Raw genomic sequence first — 19,116 nt, forward strand, 5'->3', positions numbered from 1 at the left:
TTGATTTTATCAGGCCATTGAACTTTTATCAGCAGTGCATTGAATTACACCTTCTTCCTGCTCTTCATATTAATAGTTTAGATAGGTCCTATGTGGTGACAGATTCCCTTTAATGTTGCTCTCAGAGTTTGACAACAGCATTTAACAGGTTAACAATCACAGGTGGAGCTCAGGTCCACCCACCGCTGTTAGTCAGGTCCTGGCTGTGTTTCATAGCCATTATCTTCTGGGTTATGGGTCTGGCTCACCCCTTGAGCCCGCTCCAAACACCCGATACCGACTTGTGCTACATGTATGGGGGATGTTGGTGCAGGGTGAAAGGATATGGACCCTTTTGGGACTTTTTAATGGCATGTATTTTGATCTTGGAGAGAACCGGTCATCTGGATTTTTACCCAAATTTATGACATGCATGTAAAGGTGCTTTAATGCTGAGTAAATCCATTCCTTACCTTTCTTGTTGAAATAAACCTATAATGTTAAGAATCCAATATATATAACACTAAAAAATAATAATAAAGCCACAAAATAAAATAAATTCTTTCTTTTAATAATATTAAAAACAAATGTATAAATAAAAACCAGTGAGCACACAAACAAACAACAATAGGTGGGACACCTGGACTGAACAAAAAACACACAGTGTATGTATATGACTCCAGCCAATAACAAGAGTGATAACAAACACTCTATAAATGAGTGTATGTGCAGGGGCAAAACATGCCTAATATAGATAAATTGAACAACAGTAATCCCAAAAGGGTTATATACCATATGTGCAACATATAATTATGACCCAAATGTTCAACCAAAGTGATTGGCATAAACCCCATACTTATCAGAGTCACATACCTTACCTAATTGGCAATAGCAGTCCAAGCACCCACCACACCCGATGCGCGTTTCGCATGAAATGCTTCGTCTCGTAGAAACCCATTTTGATGTTATAGAGAAATCCATGCATGAATTTGTATGGTAATGAGTTGTAGGTGCTTGCACTTACAGCTCTGCCTCTTTTCTCTACATTCCCTGCCTGCTGCCTTCCGTCTTTGGCAGATGACTCTTGTTTCAGTGACCTGACAGCCAGAGACAGGAGGCAGGTAGCGGATGTGAAGAGAGGCAGGAGAGATGTAAGTGCAGGGCTGGCCCATTGCACCCACGACTCATTAGCATACAGTTTCAACTTTGGATTTTTCTATAAAATAGAATGTATAAAATCCTGATAAGTTCTTTTTCCAAACCATTTGTACTATTGGGTATGTTAAACAGTTTTGCGCTGTTTGGCTTTGACAGGTTCTTTTTTCCCTATCATATGCCTAGCTGCTGAATAAGTTAAAGGGGTTGTCCAATTTTCAAATCTTGTTCCCTGGGAGTAGTTTGTTATTAACAATTCAGCCCGTGCTTTACTCACCGTCTCCAGGTGCAGTGCTTAGTTCTGCCGTGTCTCCCAATGTCTGGTGTTGGCAAAAGCATGACAACCAATTACTGAGCTCAGCGGCTCTGGTCGGGTAGACTGAAAGACCCGCTCAGAGCTGCTTTGCTGTTGGTGGGACATCAATGCCACACCTAATGCCGAACACCCTGAGTAAAGTGCAGTATGACCAGCCAAGCTTTCCTGAAGAGGGATGACCCCTATCAACCAAGAATGTGTCATTCTTTCTGATAGTGTTTTTGTAACTCAGGTGATTTATGACCACATCAAAGTTCAGCTAAACTTTGATGTGGTTTGTAAAAAAAAAAAAAAAAGAAGAGAAACAGTCTGTAAAAGTTAAAGGGTTAAGCATTTTTAACGGGACTACATACCACAGGGAGTACAGGGGGATATTTTAGTTGAAAAGCTCTCTTATTCTTCATGAATTAGAGAAGGAATATAAAAATAGAAGCTCAGATAACCCTTTTTTCGAGTTTGATCTGAAAAGTGCGGCCGTGTAAAATGCATCAGGTCAATTTGTCAGGCGCCTTATGAATAAATAAGGAAAAAGTAACGCGTGTTCTTCACTGACAAAAATTGCCGGCCATAATACATGTGTCAATCCCTTTCCTGACATCATCTTTACACCATTCTTCCTTTCGTTAATAACAGAGTCTCAACTTTTTGACAGCATGCAATTTTAATTTAAGAAGAAGTCCCCATATCAGTCAATTATATGCTTGTAAATAGGACTTGAAATTACAGAGACGATTAAAATAGAGATCTTGATGGCATGCTATGCGGAGGGTTATATTTGCAATCTAATATTTAGACTTTATCTTTCAAGATTTTCAAAACATAACAAGGTCGAAATTAGCGCTGGCTACTTCCTATTCAGATTAAGTCAATCACACCCCTTTGAGATTGCAACCACTGAGTGAAGGTACTTGTAAGTAGAAATGTCTCGACATTAAACACAAGGAACTGTGATCTTTAAGGATGTAGTTACATATGCTAAAATGTCATGTATGGGAGATTTTAATATGGTTGTGTAGTATAGTGACCTATGTTGTAGGTAGGGGGCGCTGTATGAGCTTCCCAGAGTGTGCATAGAGGCGTATGGAGGCCATAGGAATGCATAATAATCACAGATATAAGTGTGGTGGTGAGTCAAAGTCCGGCATTATGGTGAATGGCCGGTGTGTGTGTCGCAGAGGGAGACACTCTGTACTGTCAATCTGAAGCAAGGATGATGATGATGACAAGTGAATTGTGTGTGTTGTTTAGCTAGGGAGATTGGCAGGGCTAGATCTGAGAGATGGGAGGGTCAGACTAGCCAAACACACTCCCATCTAGGGGAGTGGTTAGTAGCATATAATGTGACTGAGGTTCGGTCACATGGGCTCTGAGTGTGGACCTGAATGGTCTGTGCTGGAAGGTCCTGGAGAGAGCCCCATGTGTTAGGAGTGGCGGCTCCCTGAAGAGCACATGGCAGGGGCTCTGGACCTCGCACACACCAGACTGTGGAACGGATGGAGATCCGTGTTTGTACTGACCGGGGTCAGTGTGAGAATGTCAGAAGAATGCCTCTAGTGGAGAGAGGTATCCGACAACCTGTGCAGCAATGGCAGGTAACGAATGGAGATTCGTGTATAATACTGACCGGGGTCAGAGAAAAGGGAAGACTGAGTGGAAACGTCTGAAGGATGCCTCTAGTGGAGAGAGGTATCCGAGAACCTGTGCAGCACCAACAGGTAACGAATGGAGACTCGTGTTTGTACTGACCGGGGTCAGAGTGAGAGACATTGTGTATGGGCACCTCAGAGGCCAAGAGGTGTCCAGGAACCCGTGAAGGTTGCCAACGGGTAACGGTCTTGAAAACCGTGTATAATGCTGACTGGGGTCAGAGTCGAACTGTGGTAAAGTTGAATATGTCCAGATACTGTTCAAGCTGTTACTAAGTTCCTGTGGATGTGGTTTATGTTGTGCGAAATAAACCTAAAAGACTGTGTTTTGATAGAAAAAACGTGCCCGAGTGCTTTAATCCCGTGCCAAGCGAGTGTCCCCCAAGACACGTAGTAGGCGCTATGCTACAGTTGTTAATGTGCATTTGGATAGACTGAGCACTGCAAACACTAGGCCTGGTAATCAAGACACCACTACCTTACATACTTTCATAACGGAGATGGGCTGGGTTGACTTGTGGAGGCAGCATCATCCACTCAAGAAAGAGTTCTCCTGTTATATACCAGCCGCCCGATGTTTATGTAGAATAGATCATGTATTTGGGAATAGTGCTGTTTTTTCAGATTTTAGTAAAATTGAATATTTCTTCAGAGCAGTTTCGGACCACACTCCACTGGTAGTATGCCTTCATCTAGGGGGCCCTAACAGACCCAAGAGGTTTCACATACATCTGTTTTGGCTATCCCTTAGAGGGAAGCATGATAGAATACCAGATCAATTGGAGGTATTTATAGCAGATCATAATGATTTCCCTGACAAATTGGTAGTGTGGGACACACTTAAAGCATATCTGTGGGGATGTGTTAGGTCCACGATTTCATATATTAAAAGGGAGTCCTCTATTGGGGAGAAGAGGCTTGCCAAAGAATGGAAATTACTGGAAGCTGAGAATATTAATAGCCCTTCTGATAACTCTTTACATAGATGGCTTGGGAAAGGGAGGGAATACCTGACTCACAGGAACAAGCACAAAGAAAACTCTTTTTTTCTAAACAGACTTATTTTGAGCTAGGTAACCAATCGAGTAAATTTCTGGCATACATAGTCCAACAAAATCACATGTCCCCATCAATTTTGGCCATTAATACAAAGGAGGTCAGCCCGTTGCTTAAATCGGATAAGATTGCAGGTAGATTTGAAGAATAGTTTAGAGAGCTGTATGGCTCCCAACTGAACCACACTGTAGAAGAAATTGATGAAAATCTAAACCAAATAGAACTTCCCAAACCCTTTGTGAGAACCGGGCGCTCTGGGATGGGGGATATCACTCTGGCAGAAATAAGGGAAGCAGCTATGTCTCTTTCCAATGGGAAAGCATCGGGACCTGATGGCATACCCATAAAATTATACAAAAGATATATAGATCAGATGGGCCCGGATCTATTGCAAACCCTTTCTGAAGCACTTTCAGGACAGTCACTTCCTCAATCCTTCTATGATGCCATGGGAGTGGTGATTCCCAAGCCAGATAAACCAGTTGAGGAGTGTGGTTCTTATCGCCCCATATCCCTATTATATACAAACTGCAAAATACTTACAAAACTTATAGCCAACACGTTGAAAATAGTAATATTGAGCATTATACATGAGGATCAATCCGGCTTTATGTCCGGTAGGTCCACCTCCTCTAATACTAGAAGAGTTAACGTTTTAACACAGATAGGTCACAAGTATGGGGGAGCCTTGGGCGATAGCTTCTTTAGATTCGGCGAAAGCTTTCTATTCTTTTGGAGTGGAAATTACTTTATTGTATGCCAAGAGCTAATATCCTTGTAAGTGGAATACTGTTGGAATACTTTGACCTGGGTAGAGGACTAGACAAGGCTGTCCTCTGTCCCCGATGCTCTTTGCTCTAGCCTTTGACACTATTGCCCTTAAAATTAGACAGGACCCTTTGGTGGAGGGTATTAATATAAATTCCAGAATAGATAAAGTGGGATTATATGCGGATGACCTGGTGCTCTTCCTCAATAAAGTAGAGTAATCCCTCCCGAGAGCAATTGACCTCATTAACTGTTTTGGGGAATTATCAGGTCTCAAAATTAATTGGGGCAAATCTGTGGTCATGCCACTTATAGAAAATATATGTAGAAAAGCCACGGAGACACCATCACGTGTTTCTCAACGCAAGCATTGAATAGCCAGGTCTTTCACCGGGAAGGAACAGCCACGGGAAGGGCAGCATCCAATAAAGGAAAACCACCAATGCCAAAACATGGTATCCATCCACAGACAGCTGTTTCGGGGTATTTGCCCCTCATCAGTGCGGAGTAGGAAACTGGCTATTAGGAGCAGTGCCTAGTGAAAAGGCTATGAACATAAGGATGAATGACCTCGGGAAGATCAAAACATCCAACACCGCGGAGACACCATCACGTGTTTCTCAACGCAGTGATCCAGAACACTGCCCCCATCCCAAAAGGGAAATATGCAAATGCATGTAGAAAAGCTGCGGAGACACCATGACGTGTTTCTCAACGCAAGCAATGAATAGCCAGGTCTTTCAACGGGAAGGAACAACCACGGGAAGGGCAGCATCCAATAAAGACCTGGCTATTCATTGCTTGTGTTGAGAAACATGTGATGGTGTCTCCGCAGCTTTTCTACATGCATTTGCATATTTCCCATAAGGGATGGGGGCGGTGTTCTGGATCACTGCGTTGAGAAACACGTGATGGTGTCTCAGCGGTGTTGGATGTTTTGATCACCCCGAGGTCATTCATCCTTATGTTCATAGCCTTTTCACTAGGCACTGCTCCTAATAGCCAGTTTCCTACTCCACACTGATGAGGGGCAAATACCCCGAAACAGCTGTCTGTGGATGGATACCATGTTTTGGCATAGGTGGTTTTCCTTTATTGGATGCTGCCCTTCCCGTGGTTGTTCCTTCCTGGTGAAAGACCTGGCTATTCATTGCTTGCGTTGAGAAACACGTGATGGTGTCTCCGCGGCTTTTCTACATGCATTTGCATATTTCCCATTAGGGATGGGGGCAGTGTTCTGGATCACTGCATTGAGAAACACGCGATGGTGTCTCCGCGGTGTTGGATGTTTTGATCTCCCCAAGGTCATTCATCCTTATGTTCATAGACTTATAGAAAATATGGCTGAGGTTGTGATTTTTGGATTACAAGTAGTATAGAAATGTAAATACTTAGATATTATAATTAATCAAAGCCCAATTAAGGACCTTAAAGATAACGTATAAGGCTAAGTTCACATTGCGTTATGGCTGTACGTTAAACGGACTACGTTACACCACGGCATAACGCGGTGTAACGTAGTCCGTTAACGCCGCCATTGAAAGCAATGTCGGACGCATCGCTAGCGCACGCCCACAATAGGCATGCGCTAGGCGATGTGCCGTCATTGAGTGACGGACCCGAGACGTGGGCTGCAGCGTTTCCGGGTCCGTCACTTTCCTTCGCAGATGGAGCTAGCAGATGCTCCATCTGCCCTAGCGCTGTGCCAAAGTTGGCACTTGCGTTAGCGCAGTCCGTTAGCATATGCGCTGAACGGACTGCACTAACGCAATGTGAACCTAGCCTTACCCCTAAATGATATGATGAAGAAAAGGCTTTAGAACTGGTCTCAACTTTCCCTAACTTAATCAAAATGATAATTCCTCCAAAATGTTTGTATGTGTTGGAACATTTATCAATTAAAATCCCCAAAGGGTTTTTTAGGAAAATGCATGGTATGATGGCGACATTTATATGGGGATCACCAAGCCCCAAATTAAGTATTGGATCCCTGCAGAGCCCCAAAAATCAGGGGGGCTACGCGGTCCCTGACCTACTTTTTGTATTATTTAGCTTGCCAGATACGTTATTAGATGTACTGGATAGGTAGCGACAAGCTTACTAATGCAGAAGCTCATCTTATATACTTCTTGGGTGGTAATACACCATAGGTAATATGAGCAGGGTCCTACAGACCACCACAAGGTTTACAGTGCCTACAAGTAGTATTCAACCCCCTGCAGATTTAGCAGGTTTACACATTTGGAATTAACTTGGCATTGTGACATTTGGACTGTAGATCAGCCTGGAAGTGTGAAATGCACTGCAGCAAAAAAGAATGTTATTTCTTTGTTTATTTTTTTTTTTAAATTGTGAAAAGTCTTTTCAGATGGTCATCTATTATTCAACCCCTCAACCCACCAGAATTCTGTTTGGTTCCCCTAAAGTATTAAGAAGTAGTTCAGGCACAAAGAACAATGAGCTTCACATGTTTGGATTAATTATCTCTTTTTCCAGCCTTTTCTGACTATTTAAGACCCTCCCCAAACTTGTGAACAGCACTCATACATGGTCAACATGGGAAAGACAAAGGAGCATTCCAAGGCCATCAGAGACAAGATCCTGGAGGGTCACAAGGCTGGCAAGGGGTACAAAACCCTTTCAAAGGAGTTGGGCCTACCTGTCTCCACTGTTGGGAGCATCATCCGGAAGTGGAAGGCTTATGGAACTACTGTTAGCCTTCCATGGCCTGGACAGCCTTTGAAAGTTTCCTCCCGTGCCGAGGCCAGGCTTGTCCGAAGAGTCAAGGCTAACCCAAGGACAACAAGGAAGGAGCTCCGGGAAGATCTCATGGCAGTGGGGACATTGGTTTCAGTCAATACCATAAGTAACGTACTCCACCGCAATTGTCTCCGTTCCAGACGAGCCCGTAAGGTACCTTTACTTTCAAAGCGTCATGTCAAGGCTCGTCTACAGTTTGCTCATGATCACTTGGAGGACTCTGAGACTGACTGGTTCAAGGTTCTCTAGTCTGATGAGACCAAGATCGAGATCTTTGGTGCCAACCACACACGTGACGTTTGGAGACTGGATGGCACTGCATACGACCCCAAGAATACCATCCCTACAGTCAAGCATGGTGGTGTCAGCATCATGCTGTGGGGCTGTTTCTCAGCCAAGGGGCCTGGCCATCTGGTCCGCATCCATGGGAAGATGGATAGCACGGCCTACCTGGAGATTTTGGCCAAGAACCTCCGCTCCTCCATCAAGGATCTTAAGATGGGTCATCATTTCATCTTCCAACAAGACAACGACCCAAAGCACACAGCCAAGAAAACCAAGGCCTGGTTCAAGAGGCAAAAAATCAAGGTGTTGCAGTGGCCTAGTCAGTCTCCTGACCTTAACCCAATTGAAAACTTGTGGAAGGAGCTCAAGATTAAAGTCCACATGAGACACCCAAAGAACCTAGATAACTTGGAGAAGATCTGCATGGAGGAGTGGGCCAAGATAACTCCAGAGACCTGTGCCGGCCTGATCAGGTCTTATAAAAGACGATTATTAGCTGTAATTGCAAACAAAGGTTCCACAAAATATTAAACCTAGGGGTTGAATAATAATTGACCCACACTTTTATGTTTAAAATTTATAAAAATGTAACTGAGCAACAAAACTTTTTGGTTTGTAAGATTTATGCCGGCCGTAAAGAAGAGCACAGCGGTGATGTCACCGCTGTGCTCTGCTTTACTGCCGGCGCTGACAGTCAGTGCAGGAAGCTCTGAGCAGCAGCGCGTAACCCTGTGGACGCCGGGGGACGTGACAGACATCAGAATGTGAGTATGTAGTGTTTTTTTTTTAACTTTTACAATGGTAACCAGGGTAAATATCGGGTTACTAAGCGCGACCCTGCGCTTAGTAACCCGATATTTACCCTGGTTACAAGTGAACACATCGCTGGACTGGTGTCACACACACCGATCCAGCGATGACAGCGGGTGATCAGCGACGAAATAAAGTTCTGGCCTTCTAGCTCCGACCAGCGATATCACAGCGGGATCCTGATCGCTGCTGCGTGTCAAACACAACGAGATCGCTATCCAGGATGCTGCAACATCACGGATCGTTGTCGTTCTCGCTGCAAAGTCGCTTAGTGTGAAGGTACCTTAAATGTATCATGAATTCACTGACCAAGTGGGAGAAGCTCAATTATGGGATAATCCCGAGTTTCTATACCTTATAATGCACATGACCCAATTTTCTGGAAGCAATATGGACTAATAACGCTTAATCAGATTTTTGAAAATGAAATTTTATTATCATTTGATCAAATTCATATAAAGTTTGGGAGTCTTACAGATACAAATCAGACATGCCATAATACAGCAATTTCCATATCCTAGGATGCGAATATCCAGATATCCATTGATAGGAGCGCTAACAACCCAAGGGCCCACAGGCATAATATCCTCCCTATATACTTTTCTACTTAACTCCAGGATTGCTTCTACTCAACTTGCAGTAGAGAGTACATGGCGGCAATTGATTGCTTCTATTACTGATGATCAGTGGAATGATGCCCTAGAGGCGCAAACGATGTCGCCAGCCGCAAATAATAAGTTAATTCAACTATATATACTATATCAGTCTTGCCTGACTCCAATCAGACTACATAGATTTGGCAGACTAGCACCTGATGAATGTCATAGGTGTGCGGAACTAAGGGCGGATTTCTGGCATCTTGTCTGGAATTGTGGGATAATATGAAGATACTGGAGTAAGTGATAACTACTGTACATTAGAACGGATAATTTGGATACCTATTGAGTGTGTCCCAGAGATATGTATCTTGGGTATTGTGGATGAAGAATTGTGGTTGTACTAGGATAAAATAGTTCTGCTGCAGGTTCTATTTATTGCTAGGAAAGCAGTAGCACTAAGGTGGGGGGGGGAGCCTCCCACTATTAGCCAGTGGAACAAATGAGTGAATGATATAATACCATATGAGAATATAGAAATAGAAGATGTCCCCAGAAGTTCCACAGGATATGGGAGAGATGGTGTGACTCACCCTTAACGCACTTATCCCCTAATGCATGACTTCGTTAATCTCACGTTATGAGCCCTGATGTGTGTTCCTTTAAACACATGGAATGTGATACATGATATACATAGACTAAAAGAGTGTGCTTCTGATATGGCCCGAATTGTTACGTGTTCGGAATGTTGATAAGGAACCAGCTAATTTAGTCGCGAGTGCAAAGCTTCATAACGGAACCCGTCCTAATACACTATGTTCCAATCTGTTCGCTTTTCTTTATTCACTCTATTATTGAGAGTGTGAGGTTACATCCATGTTATTGTATTGAATGGATATAGGTAAATGTCTGAATCATTCTAACCTTATACTATGATTTTATATGTTTGTCACTTTTATCCTGTGGAATCTTTCAATAAAAAAAGTTTAAAAAAGGATGTATTTACATAAGTCATCTTATTTGCGGTGTATGAGCCACGGGTGATGGCTCATGCACTGTGCATGATCAACAGCTGAAAACTATTGCCATTTAGTAGCCTTTTTAAACAGGCCAACCATGCTTCTGATGATGTGCACAGAACAATCGTTAATAGAAAGCTGTTCTGTGCACACCGGCTGTCACTGCTCTCAGCAGCACAAGTTCTGTTCACACAGGACAACATGCTGTAAGGACAATGATTTCAAAAGTGGTAGTTCATCAGGTTTCTGGTCCAAAAACGCCTGCAGAAATGAGTGTGAACACACCCCTAGTGTCCTAATTGATGTCTCCATTCTGCAGAAACTGAATATGCTAATTAAAGTGTTCAGTGCACCTTTTATGTGGCCGAGAGACTCCCTGCACCATTCCAACCACTGGTTTTGCATACCCATGAATCCTTCACTGGTATCTGTCTGACAGCACTTGCTTGTGCTCTGAACATCAGTGCTGTCAATCACCAGGGAAGAAGGTGGGGTCATACAAAATCAGTGCTTGGAATGGTGTAAGGAGCCTCTTGGCCAGGTGAAGGGTGCACACTTGATTAAACTTCAGTTTTTGCAGAACGGAGGCAGCGATTAGATAACTAGAAAGGTGACATATTTATAGGGTCTATTTTCCTTTCAAGTCTATGTGCTTTGTTTATACTGGCAGTTTGGGCCGTCAGACTACCTATTTAAACAGTGTCCAAAACCAATATTGATTTTCATGTAAATTTATTATAATAATATAATACTTTTTCTAATATGGTTTAATTAAAAAATTCCCTTGATTGCCCTCTCTAATTTATCTGCTTTATTTATTTATTTTTAACCATTTTGATGATGCTTCATATGAGAGTTCCGAGTGTATGCTGGGATACTCAAACGGAGTGCCACAGCCTCTGTCACCATCCTGAAGGGAAGCGTCATCAGTGATGTCGATTTCAGGATGTGCCTTACAATGCTCGCTAACAGTGCACTCTATTGCCAACTCGTCACTTCTTATCAAAGCCGGCGAGGGAGCGCACTGTCACTGCGCACTGAGAAGAATATTGCACAGTAAGCAGTAAGCTTGTACTGCACAGTATTTGGATGATTAATAGCAAATGTAGCAATGATTGTAAGCAATAAGAAACCGAATCACAAGTAACACATAGATCATTAGGGGATTTCCACAAAAATATAATGGGATAAATGAGTGTTATCATGGAAGGAGTGTGATGGAGCCTCTACTGCAGATATCTAGTCTACTTTCTAATGTTTAAAGCCCTTACAACTGGATTGTGTTTCATTGTAAAATAAGCAGATGCAAAACAAATGAAAATGAAAATTAAATATCAGAAATTCTCTACTTTTTTCTCAAATAGGGGCGTCCAAGCAGTAGAAAATTGAAGGGCAAGGATGAGAAAAAAATATTAAAGCCATCAACCATTTCCAAAGAGGACAAGGAGTTGGTTTCCTCAGGAGAAAGTTTCGACCTTACTCCTCCAGAGTCTCATCCCTCCCTAGTGGATCCGGTTATACAAGAAAAATATAAGGAAAATCTATATACTGTGGTGTGTATTCATACAAACATGGACTGTCCAGTCAGTGGCAGACTGAAGGGACAGATGCAATTGTAAAGGGGAATAGTGACACATATCTCTCAATTTGTTCATACATTTCCAAGAGGAATAACAGAGGAATAGCAAAACACAAAGGTTTAAAGGGATTGTCTGGGTTCAAGACCGAAGTCTGGAGTCACTCTGTGTGAGTCATCATAGCGTGCTGTGCGAGTTGCACACATGTTCAGCTTCTCTCAATTCACTTCTACTGAGAGAAGTTGGATGAGACAAGTCAGGATGTAAGTGCATGTGTGAAAATTGTATACATGCTGTCATCTGACCGATCGCTTGCATTGGCAATACTGGGGAATCTTAACAGTGTGCGCACTGCACGTTGTCACGATTCAGAAGTCTGCAGTCACATAGAATAATTGCAGATTTTGCTCTTAAACCAGGACAAACCCTTCAAGTAAAGGTGCAGACTTCCTTCTTTTGGGGAATACAAGTATTTACTAAAAGCCTCATGTCAGAGGAGCTGAACTGATTCTATTTAAGTGTGAGAATCTTAGGCAGTTTAATGCATATAGGTCTCCTCGCCTGGAGGAATCATTTCCATCTGCTACCCTTCGGGGACATAAATATTTTATTACTTGAAATTAAGGACTAGTCACATTACCTAGTAGGAGTTTGTAGAAAACACATGGGGCTTCTATGTCAGACCACTTGTCCATGCAGAAAAACTGATTGGATGGGTGTCATTGACTTTAATGTACTCACCATGTCCAGAGAGTAAAAGCTTGTGTTCGTAGACAAGTGCTGCCAACACAGATCCAATCAGTGCTTAAAGGGATTTTAGTTTTCCTATTACCTTCAAGTCTGTAGGAGAGATATTACAGTACATCTTAATTATCATTATTTAATGTTATATTGATGGTATTTTTAGAAAATCTCCTTGTGAATTATTTTGTAACTCTATATAGACAGGCTTTTACACTTTTTTGATCAAAATAGTGTCAACTAAGTACCCTTCAGTACATTGGTTACATGTACTATTACTATGTATTTGCTTACTACATGGTATTTGCTCATTTTGTTTTACCCTAGGTTCTGTCTGTTAAATGGCCATAGTGTGAAAGTGTACCTACACACTGCACTTATACCAACATGTGTTCCAGCTCATTTGTTTGGTTTTGCTTTCGTTTTTTGTACATACAGGGGCATGGCTTCCCATTTTTGGGCTGTGCATCTTGTCTATGTAGCTTTCCATGGGCAGGGGCAAATCAGTCAGGGCTGGGTCCTGCTCTGCCCCATCTATATTGAGGCCTGCTTACATGTAGAGATGTGAACTACAAGAATTCGGGGTCATCCCAATTGGGTACACCTTTTTGCGATGGGATGGCTTTTGCTTCGAATGTAACGGATTTACAGAGAAATGTCAGTCATAGAATTTTGCAGTCTCTATGAAGAGATGGAGTACAGTCCATAATCTCATAAACCAGAGAGTGACAGGGAAGAATAAATACATAACCTTAAGGCCTGTCCCTCAGCCAGAGATTGCTATGTGTAGCTGCTGCATTGCAATGTAATATACCATGGCAATTTTTTTTTTATTTTGAAACACCCAATTTCCCCCAGTTAAAAATAAAGAAATTTAAAAATCGCCACATCCACAAAGGTCCAGTCTATCAAGATCCAAAATTATTTAACCAGTATGGTAAATGGCGTAAATAATAAAAAAAAATCCAGAATTACCAGTTTTAGTTTTGTGAAAGATAAATATCTTTGTACCGCGTTAGCCAGTAGGCAGAAAAATATTTAGATTTAAGAGTCCTCGGTGGTTGATACCTTTTAATGGCTAACTAAGGTATCAACCACTGAGGACTCTCAAGTCTAAATATTTTTCATTTTTTGTTGTAGCACCTCTCCAAAGAAATGCAATAAAAAGCTTTCAAAATGTAAGCACCCCAAAATAATATTAATAATACCATCAGCTTTCCATAAAAAATAAGCTCTTACACAATTCCATCAACAAAAAAATTATAGGTCTCAAAAAATAGCGAAGGCAAACCTACAATTTTTGTTTTTTAAGTTTCTGAATTTTTTTGTGACCACTAAAGTGTGGTGTCACCTGAAGAATCATGTCGGCAATTTGGTGGAAAAATTAAAAACGTGTCTCTTAAAGGGAATCTGTCACCCTCGGGACATATATGACCTATTATTATGGGCATACAGGTAATAGAAATGTTACACTAGTCCTACCTGTATGCCTCATGTTAATAGTCCTGTTGTTGAGAAATCTTATTTTATTTCTTTATGCTAATGATTTCTTCCAGGCTCCGGGGCGTGTGGTGCCTGGAAGAAATCCCTGCCTCCTGTCCTTATTATAATACTATCCCCCTCCCATGCACGTCACACTACCCTGTGATGTTCAGTTGTGGTGCCGGAATCACACGCCTGTGTCCTGCACTCCCTCCACGATCCATATATTTTCCTCCCTTCTATGGGAAGTGTATTCAGGGATCTTCTGCGAAGGCGCTGGCGAGTCACTATATGTACACATGGTTCCCAGTGATGACTATGTAAGGAGGAAGTGGGGAGAACACCTTATCATCGCGCACACTGGAGGTCACTGAAGCGGAAGTCGCATACAGAAATAAAACACGATTTCTCAACAACAAGACCACTAATATCAGGCATGCATGTAGGATTAGTGTAACATTTCTATCACCTGTATACCCATAATAATAACTCACATACGTCCCGGGGTGACAGATTCCCTTTAAAAGAAGAGAATTTAAAATAAAATGCAAAAATGAAAATTGGCTGCGACAGATGAGCAGGTTAAATCTGATTTAAATAATATACAATTTTTTTGGACTACATTGCATAGAGATCTTTCATAGGTTATATGGTTTATAATGTACAGTATATGGACTTTAAAAACAAAGAACATATATGATCTTCTCCTTAAAGGGAATCTGTCTCCAGGTTTTTACTACATAGAAGCATAATGTAGATACAGAGACTCTGATCCTAGTGATGTGTCACTTTCAAAGCTGCTTGAAGTAGTTTTGATAAAATAGTCCTTCATATTCATGAGTTCTGTACAGTTCTGCACCCACCTCTGATTGGCAACTTTCTGCCTATGCACAGTGTACACAGCTGTCTATCAGTGATGTGAACAGGGTTATACAAAGCTCAGCATTCAGAGAATGGCTAGATCTGCAGAAGATAAAACAGAGATTTTATCAAAATAACAGCAAGTAGCCTAGTAAGTGATACATTGCTTGAATCAGGGCCTCTGCCCCTATATTATCCTGCTCTCAGATGGGGAAAGTAAAAACCTGGCGACATATTTCCTTTAAACAGTGCTTCCATAAGCGTTTCTATGCCTTTTACTTTCCACTCGGGTTGAAATATTTTTTGAGTAGTTTCAGTCCTTCTTTAAAGTTTCCAGTGACTTGATTGATATGCTTTACCGGACTGCTGACAGATGATTATTCTTAATTTATTCTATATCTTTCCACATGAGCATAAAAATCCCCAGGACTTTCCCCGCTCACAATATTGAAGTTTCATAGTGTCTATCATCCCTGACTCATTTTCGGTGAAATCATTTTTGCCTTTCCTCTGGTTTTAGAGCTGCAATCATTTTTGCTGACTTAATTATCTGAAGTGAATGGATTTTTTTTAGCAAATATAGGCTAAGTTCTTACAGATATCATCTCAATTACTATCTAACATGTAGACTCTGTGATGGAGCCATGTCCTGAGGCCTTGGTTTCATATTCCTTCCCCTGCTCTCACACTGCTATTTAGTTAATGTGCACCATTGTCTCATACTGCAAGGAAGCTACAAAAAGGAACATAGAAAGTAATGCAAGGTCATAGCAGTAGACTTCTAGGGGACCAACTAAGGGGATGTGGACACAACACCTTTTTCTGACGTCGAACCCACCAAGTTTTTCAAGAAGGAATATTTTTTTTTCACATTTTAGATTCCTGTCATTTTTTTTTTTTTATCTTTTTTCCCAGCAGTTAAGGTACCGTCACACTCAGCGACGCTGCAGCGATATAGACAACGAGCCGATCGCTGCAGCGTCGCTGTTTAGGTCACTGTAGAGACGTCAAACACAGCAGCTCCAGAACGATGCAGGAGCGATCCTGTGACGTAACGGTGACTCACTTATCGTTCTCACAGGTCGTTAGCTCCATGTAAAACATTGCTGGCATCGTTGCTTTTGCTGTCAAACACGACGATACACGCCGACCTGACGACCAAATAAAGTTCTGGACTTCTAGCTCCGACCAGCGATATCACAGCGGGATCCAGATCGCTGCTGCGTGTCAAACACAACGAGATCGCTATCCAGGACGCTGCAACGTCACGGATCGTTGTCGTTCTCGTTGGAAAGTCGCTGAGTGTGAAGGTACCTTTATAGGTGTCTTTTGTACTAGAGTTCTTCAATTGTTTTTGTTTGTTTGTTTGTTTTTTAAAACTTCAATCAACAGAAGAATCCACTAGTGTTTTTTCAAGCTCTCGGGAAGGCACTGTGCTATGAATGCTCTTAGGAAGGCACTGTGGTATGGGTGCTCTCAGGAAGGCACTGTGGTATGGGTGCTCTCAGGAAGGCACTGTGGTATAGACGCTCTCAGGAAGGCACTGTGTTATGGGTGCTCTTACGAAGGCACTGTGGTATGGGTGCTTTCAGGAAGGCACTGTGCTATGGATGCGCTTAGGAAGGCACTATGTTATGGGTGCTCTTAGGAAGGCACTATGTTATGGGTGCTCTTAGGAAGGCACTGTGGTATGGGTGCTTTCAGGAAGGCACTGTGTTATGGGTGCTCTTAGGAAAGCACTGTGTTATGGGTTCTTTCAGGAGGGCACTGTGTTATGGGAGCTCTCTGGAAGGCACTGTGTTATGGGTGCTCTCTGGAAGGCACTGTGTTATGGATGCTCTTTGGAAGGCACTGTTATGGATGCTCTTAGGAAGGCACTATGTTATGGGTGCTCTTAGGAAGGCACTGTGGTATGGGTGCTCTCAGGAAGGCACTGTGTTATTGGTGCTCTCAGGAAGGCACTGTGATATGGATGCTCTCAGGAAGGCAATGTGTTATGGGAGCTCTCAGGAAAGCACTGTGTTATGGGTTCTTTAAAGAAGGTACTGTGTTATTGGTGCTCTCATGAATGCACTGTGGTATGGTTGCTCTCAGGAAGGCACTGTGTTATGGGAGCTCTCAGGAAGGCACTGTGTTATGGGTTCTTTAAGGAAGGCACAGTGTTATGGGTGCTCTCAGGAAGGCACTGTGGTATAGACGCTCTCAGGAATGCACTGTGGTATGGATGCTCTCATGAAGGCAGTGTGTTATGGGAGCTCTCAGGAAGGTACTGTGTTATGGGTTCTTTAAGGAAGGCACTGTGTTATGGGTGCTCTCAGGAAGGCAGTGTGTTATGGGAGCTCTCAAGAAGGCACTGTGTTATGGGTTCTTTAAGGAATATAAAAAATGTAGAGTAGGCCTGCCCCATTATGAGAATGCCGTGAAGTGGCCGGGTGGCTCAAAGAATTGATCAATTGTTTGCTAAATGTCTCCTTTTTGAAACTCAGAAATCAATAAGTGCAATGTGCACTTTACATTTTGTGTTCTGACCACAAGCAGCGCTGGCTTCTCCCCCTTTTTTGTTCTTTAAGGAAGGCACTGTGTTATGGGTGCTCTCAGGAAGGCACTGTGGTATAGACGCTCTCAGGAAGGCACTGTGTTATGGGTGCTCTCAGGAAGGCACTGTGTTATGGGTTCTTTAAGGAAGGCACTGTGGTATGGAAGCTCTCAGGAAGGCAATGTGTTATGGGTGCTCTCAGGTATGCACTGTGGTATGGATGCTCTCAGGAAGGCAGTGTGTTATGGGAGCTCTCAGGAAGGCACTGTGTTATGGGTTCTTTAAGGAAGGCATTGTGTTATGGGTGCTCTCAGGAAGGCACTGTGTTATGGGTTCTTTCAGGAAGGCACTGTGTTATGGAATCTCTTAGGAAGGCAATGTGTTATGGGTGCTCTCAGGAAGGCAGTGTGTTATGGGTGCTCTCAGGAAGGCACTGTGTTATGGATGCTCTCAGGAAGGCAGTGTGTTATGGGAGCTCTCAGGAAGGCACTGTGTTATGGGTTCTTTAAGGAAGGCACTGTGTTATGGGTGCTCTCAGGAAGGTACTGTGTTTTGGGTTCTTTCAGGAAGTCGCTGTGTTATGGGTGCTCTCAGGAAGGCACTGTGTTATGGGTTCTTTCAGGAAGGCACTGTGTTATGGAAGCTCTCAGGAAGGCAGTGTGTTATGGGTGCTCTCAGGAAGGCACTGTTATGGGAGCTCTCAGGAAGGCAATGTGTTATGGGTGCTCTCAGGAAGGCAATGTGTTATGGGTGCTCTCAGGAAGGCAGTGTGTTATGGGTGCTCTCAGGAAAGCAATGTGTTATGGGTGCTATCAGGAAGGCAGTGTGTTATGGGTGCTCTCAGGAAGGCACTGTGTTATGGGAGCTCTCAGGAAGGCAATGTGTTATGGGTGCTCTCAGGAAGGCAATGTGTTATGGGTGCTCTCAGGAAGGCCCTGTGTTATGGGTTCTTTCAGGAAGGCACTGTGTTATGGGAGCTCTCAGGAAGGCACTGTGTTATGGGAGCTCTCAGGAAGGCAGTGTGTTATGGGAGCTCTCAGGAAGGCACTGTGTTATGGGTTCTTTAAGGAAGGCATTGTGTTATGGGTGCTCTCAGGAAGGCACTGTGTTATGGGTTCTTTCAGGAAGGCACTGTGTTATGGAATCTCTTAGGAAGGCAATGTGTTATGGGTGCTCTCAGGAAGGCAGTGTGTTATGGGTGCTCTCAGGAAGGCACTGTGTTATGGATGCTCTCAGGAAGGCAGTGTGTTATGGGAGCTCTCAGGAAGGCACTGTGTTATGGGTTCTTTAAGGAAGGCACTGTGTTATGGGTGCTCTCAGGAAGGTACTGTGTTTTGGGTTCTTTCAGGAAGTCGCTGTGTTATGGGTGCTCTCAGGAAGGCACTGTGTTATGGGTTCTTTCAGGAAGGCACTGTGTTATGGAAGCTCTCAGGAAGGCAGTGTGTTATGGGTGCTCTCAGGAAGGCACTGTTATGGGAGCTCTCAGGAAGGCAATGTGTTATGGGTGCTCTCAGGAAGGCAATGTGTTA

General features: G+C 42.9%; 1 protein-coding gene across 2 annotated transcripts in view; it reads left to right on the plus strand.

Annotated features, from left to right (window-relative positions):
• Positions 1-19,116, plus strand: part of MYCBPAP (MYCBP associated protein) — a 118,040-nt gene that overhangs the window by 90,497 nt on the left and 8,427 nt on the right. Inside the window, exons 18-19 of one of the 2 annotated variants that reach the window (XM_077251454.1) lie at positions 11,755-11,943; positions 16,133-16,258. In XM_077251454.1, the coding sequence (XP_077107569.1) occupies positions 11,755-11,943; positions 16,133-16,150 (207 nt within the window). In that variant the 3' untranslated portion in view covers positions 16,151-16,258. Of the gene's footprint in view, positions 1-11,754; positions 11,944-16,132; positions 16,259-19,116 lie in introns of those variants that run through there. The other variant, XM_077251453.1, reaches the window with a different exon arrangement.

This window comes from Ranitomeya variabilis, chromosome 4 (genome assembly GCF_051348905.1).
Source record: "Ranitomeya variabilis isolate aRanVar5 chromosome 4, aRanVar5.hap1, whole genome shotgun sequence".
NCBI lineage: Eukaryota > Metazoa > Chordata > Amphibia > Anura > Dendrobatidae > Ranitomeya > Ranitomeya variabilis.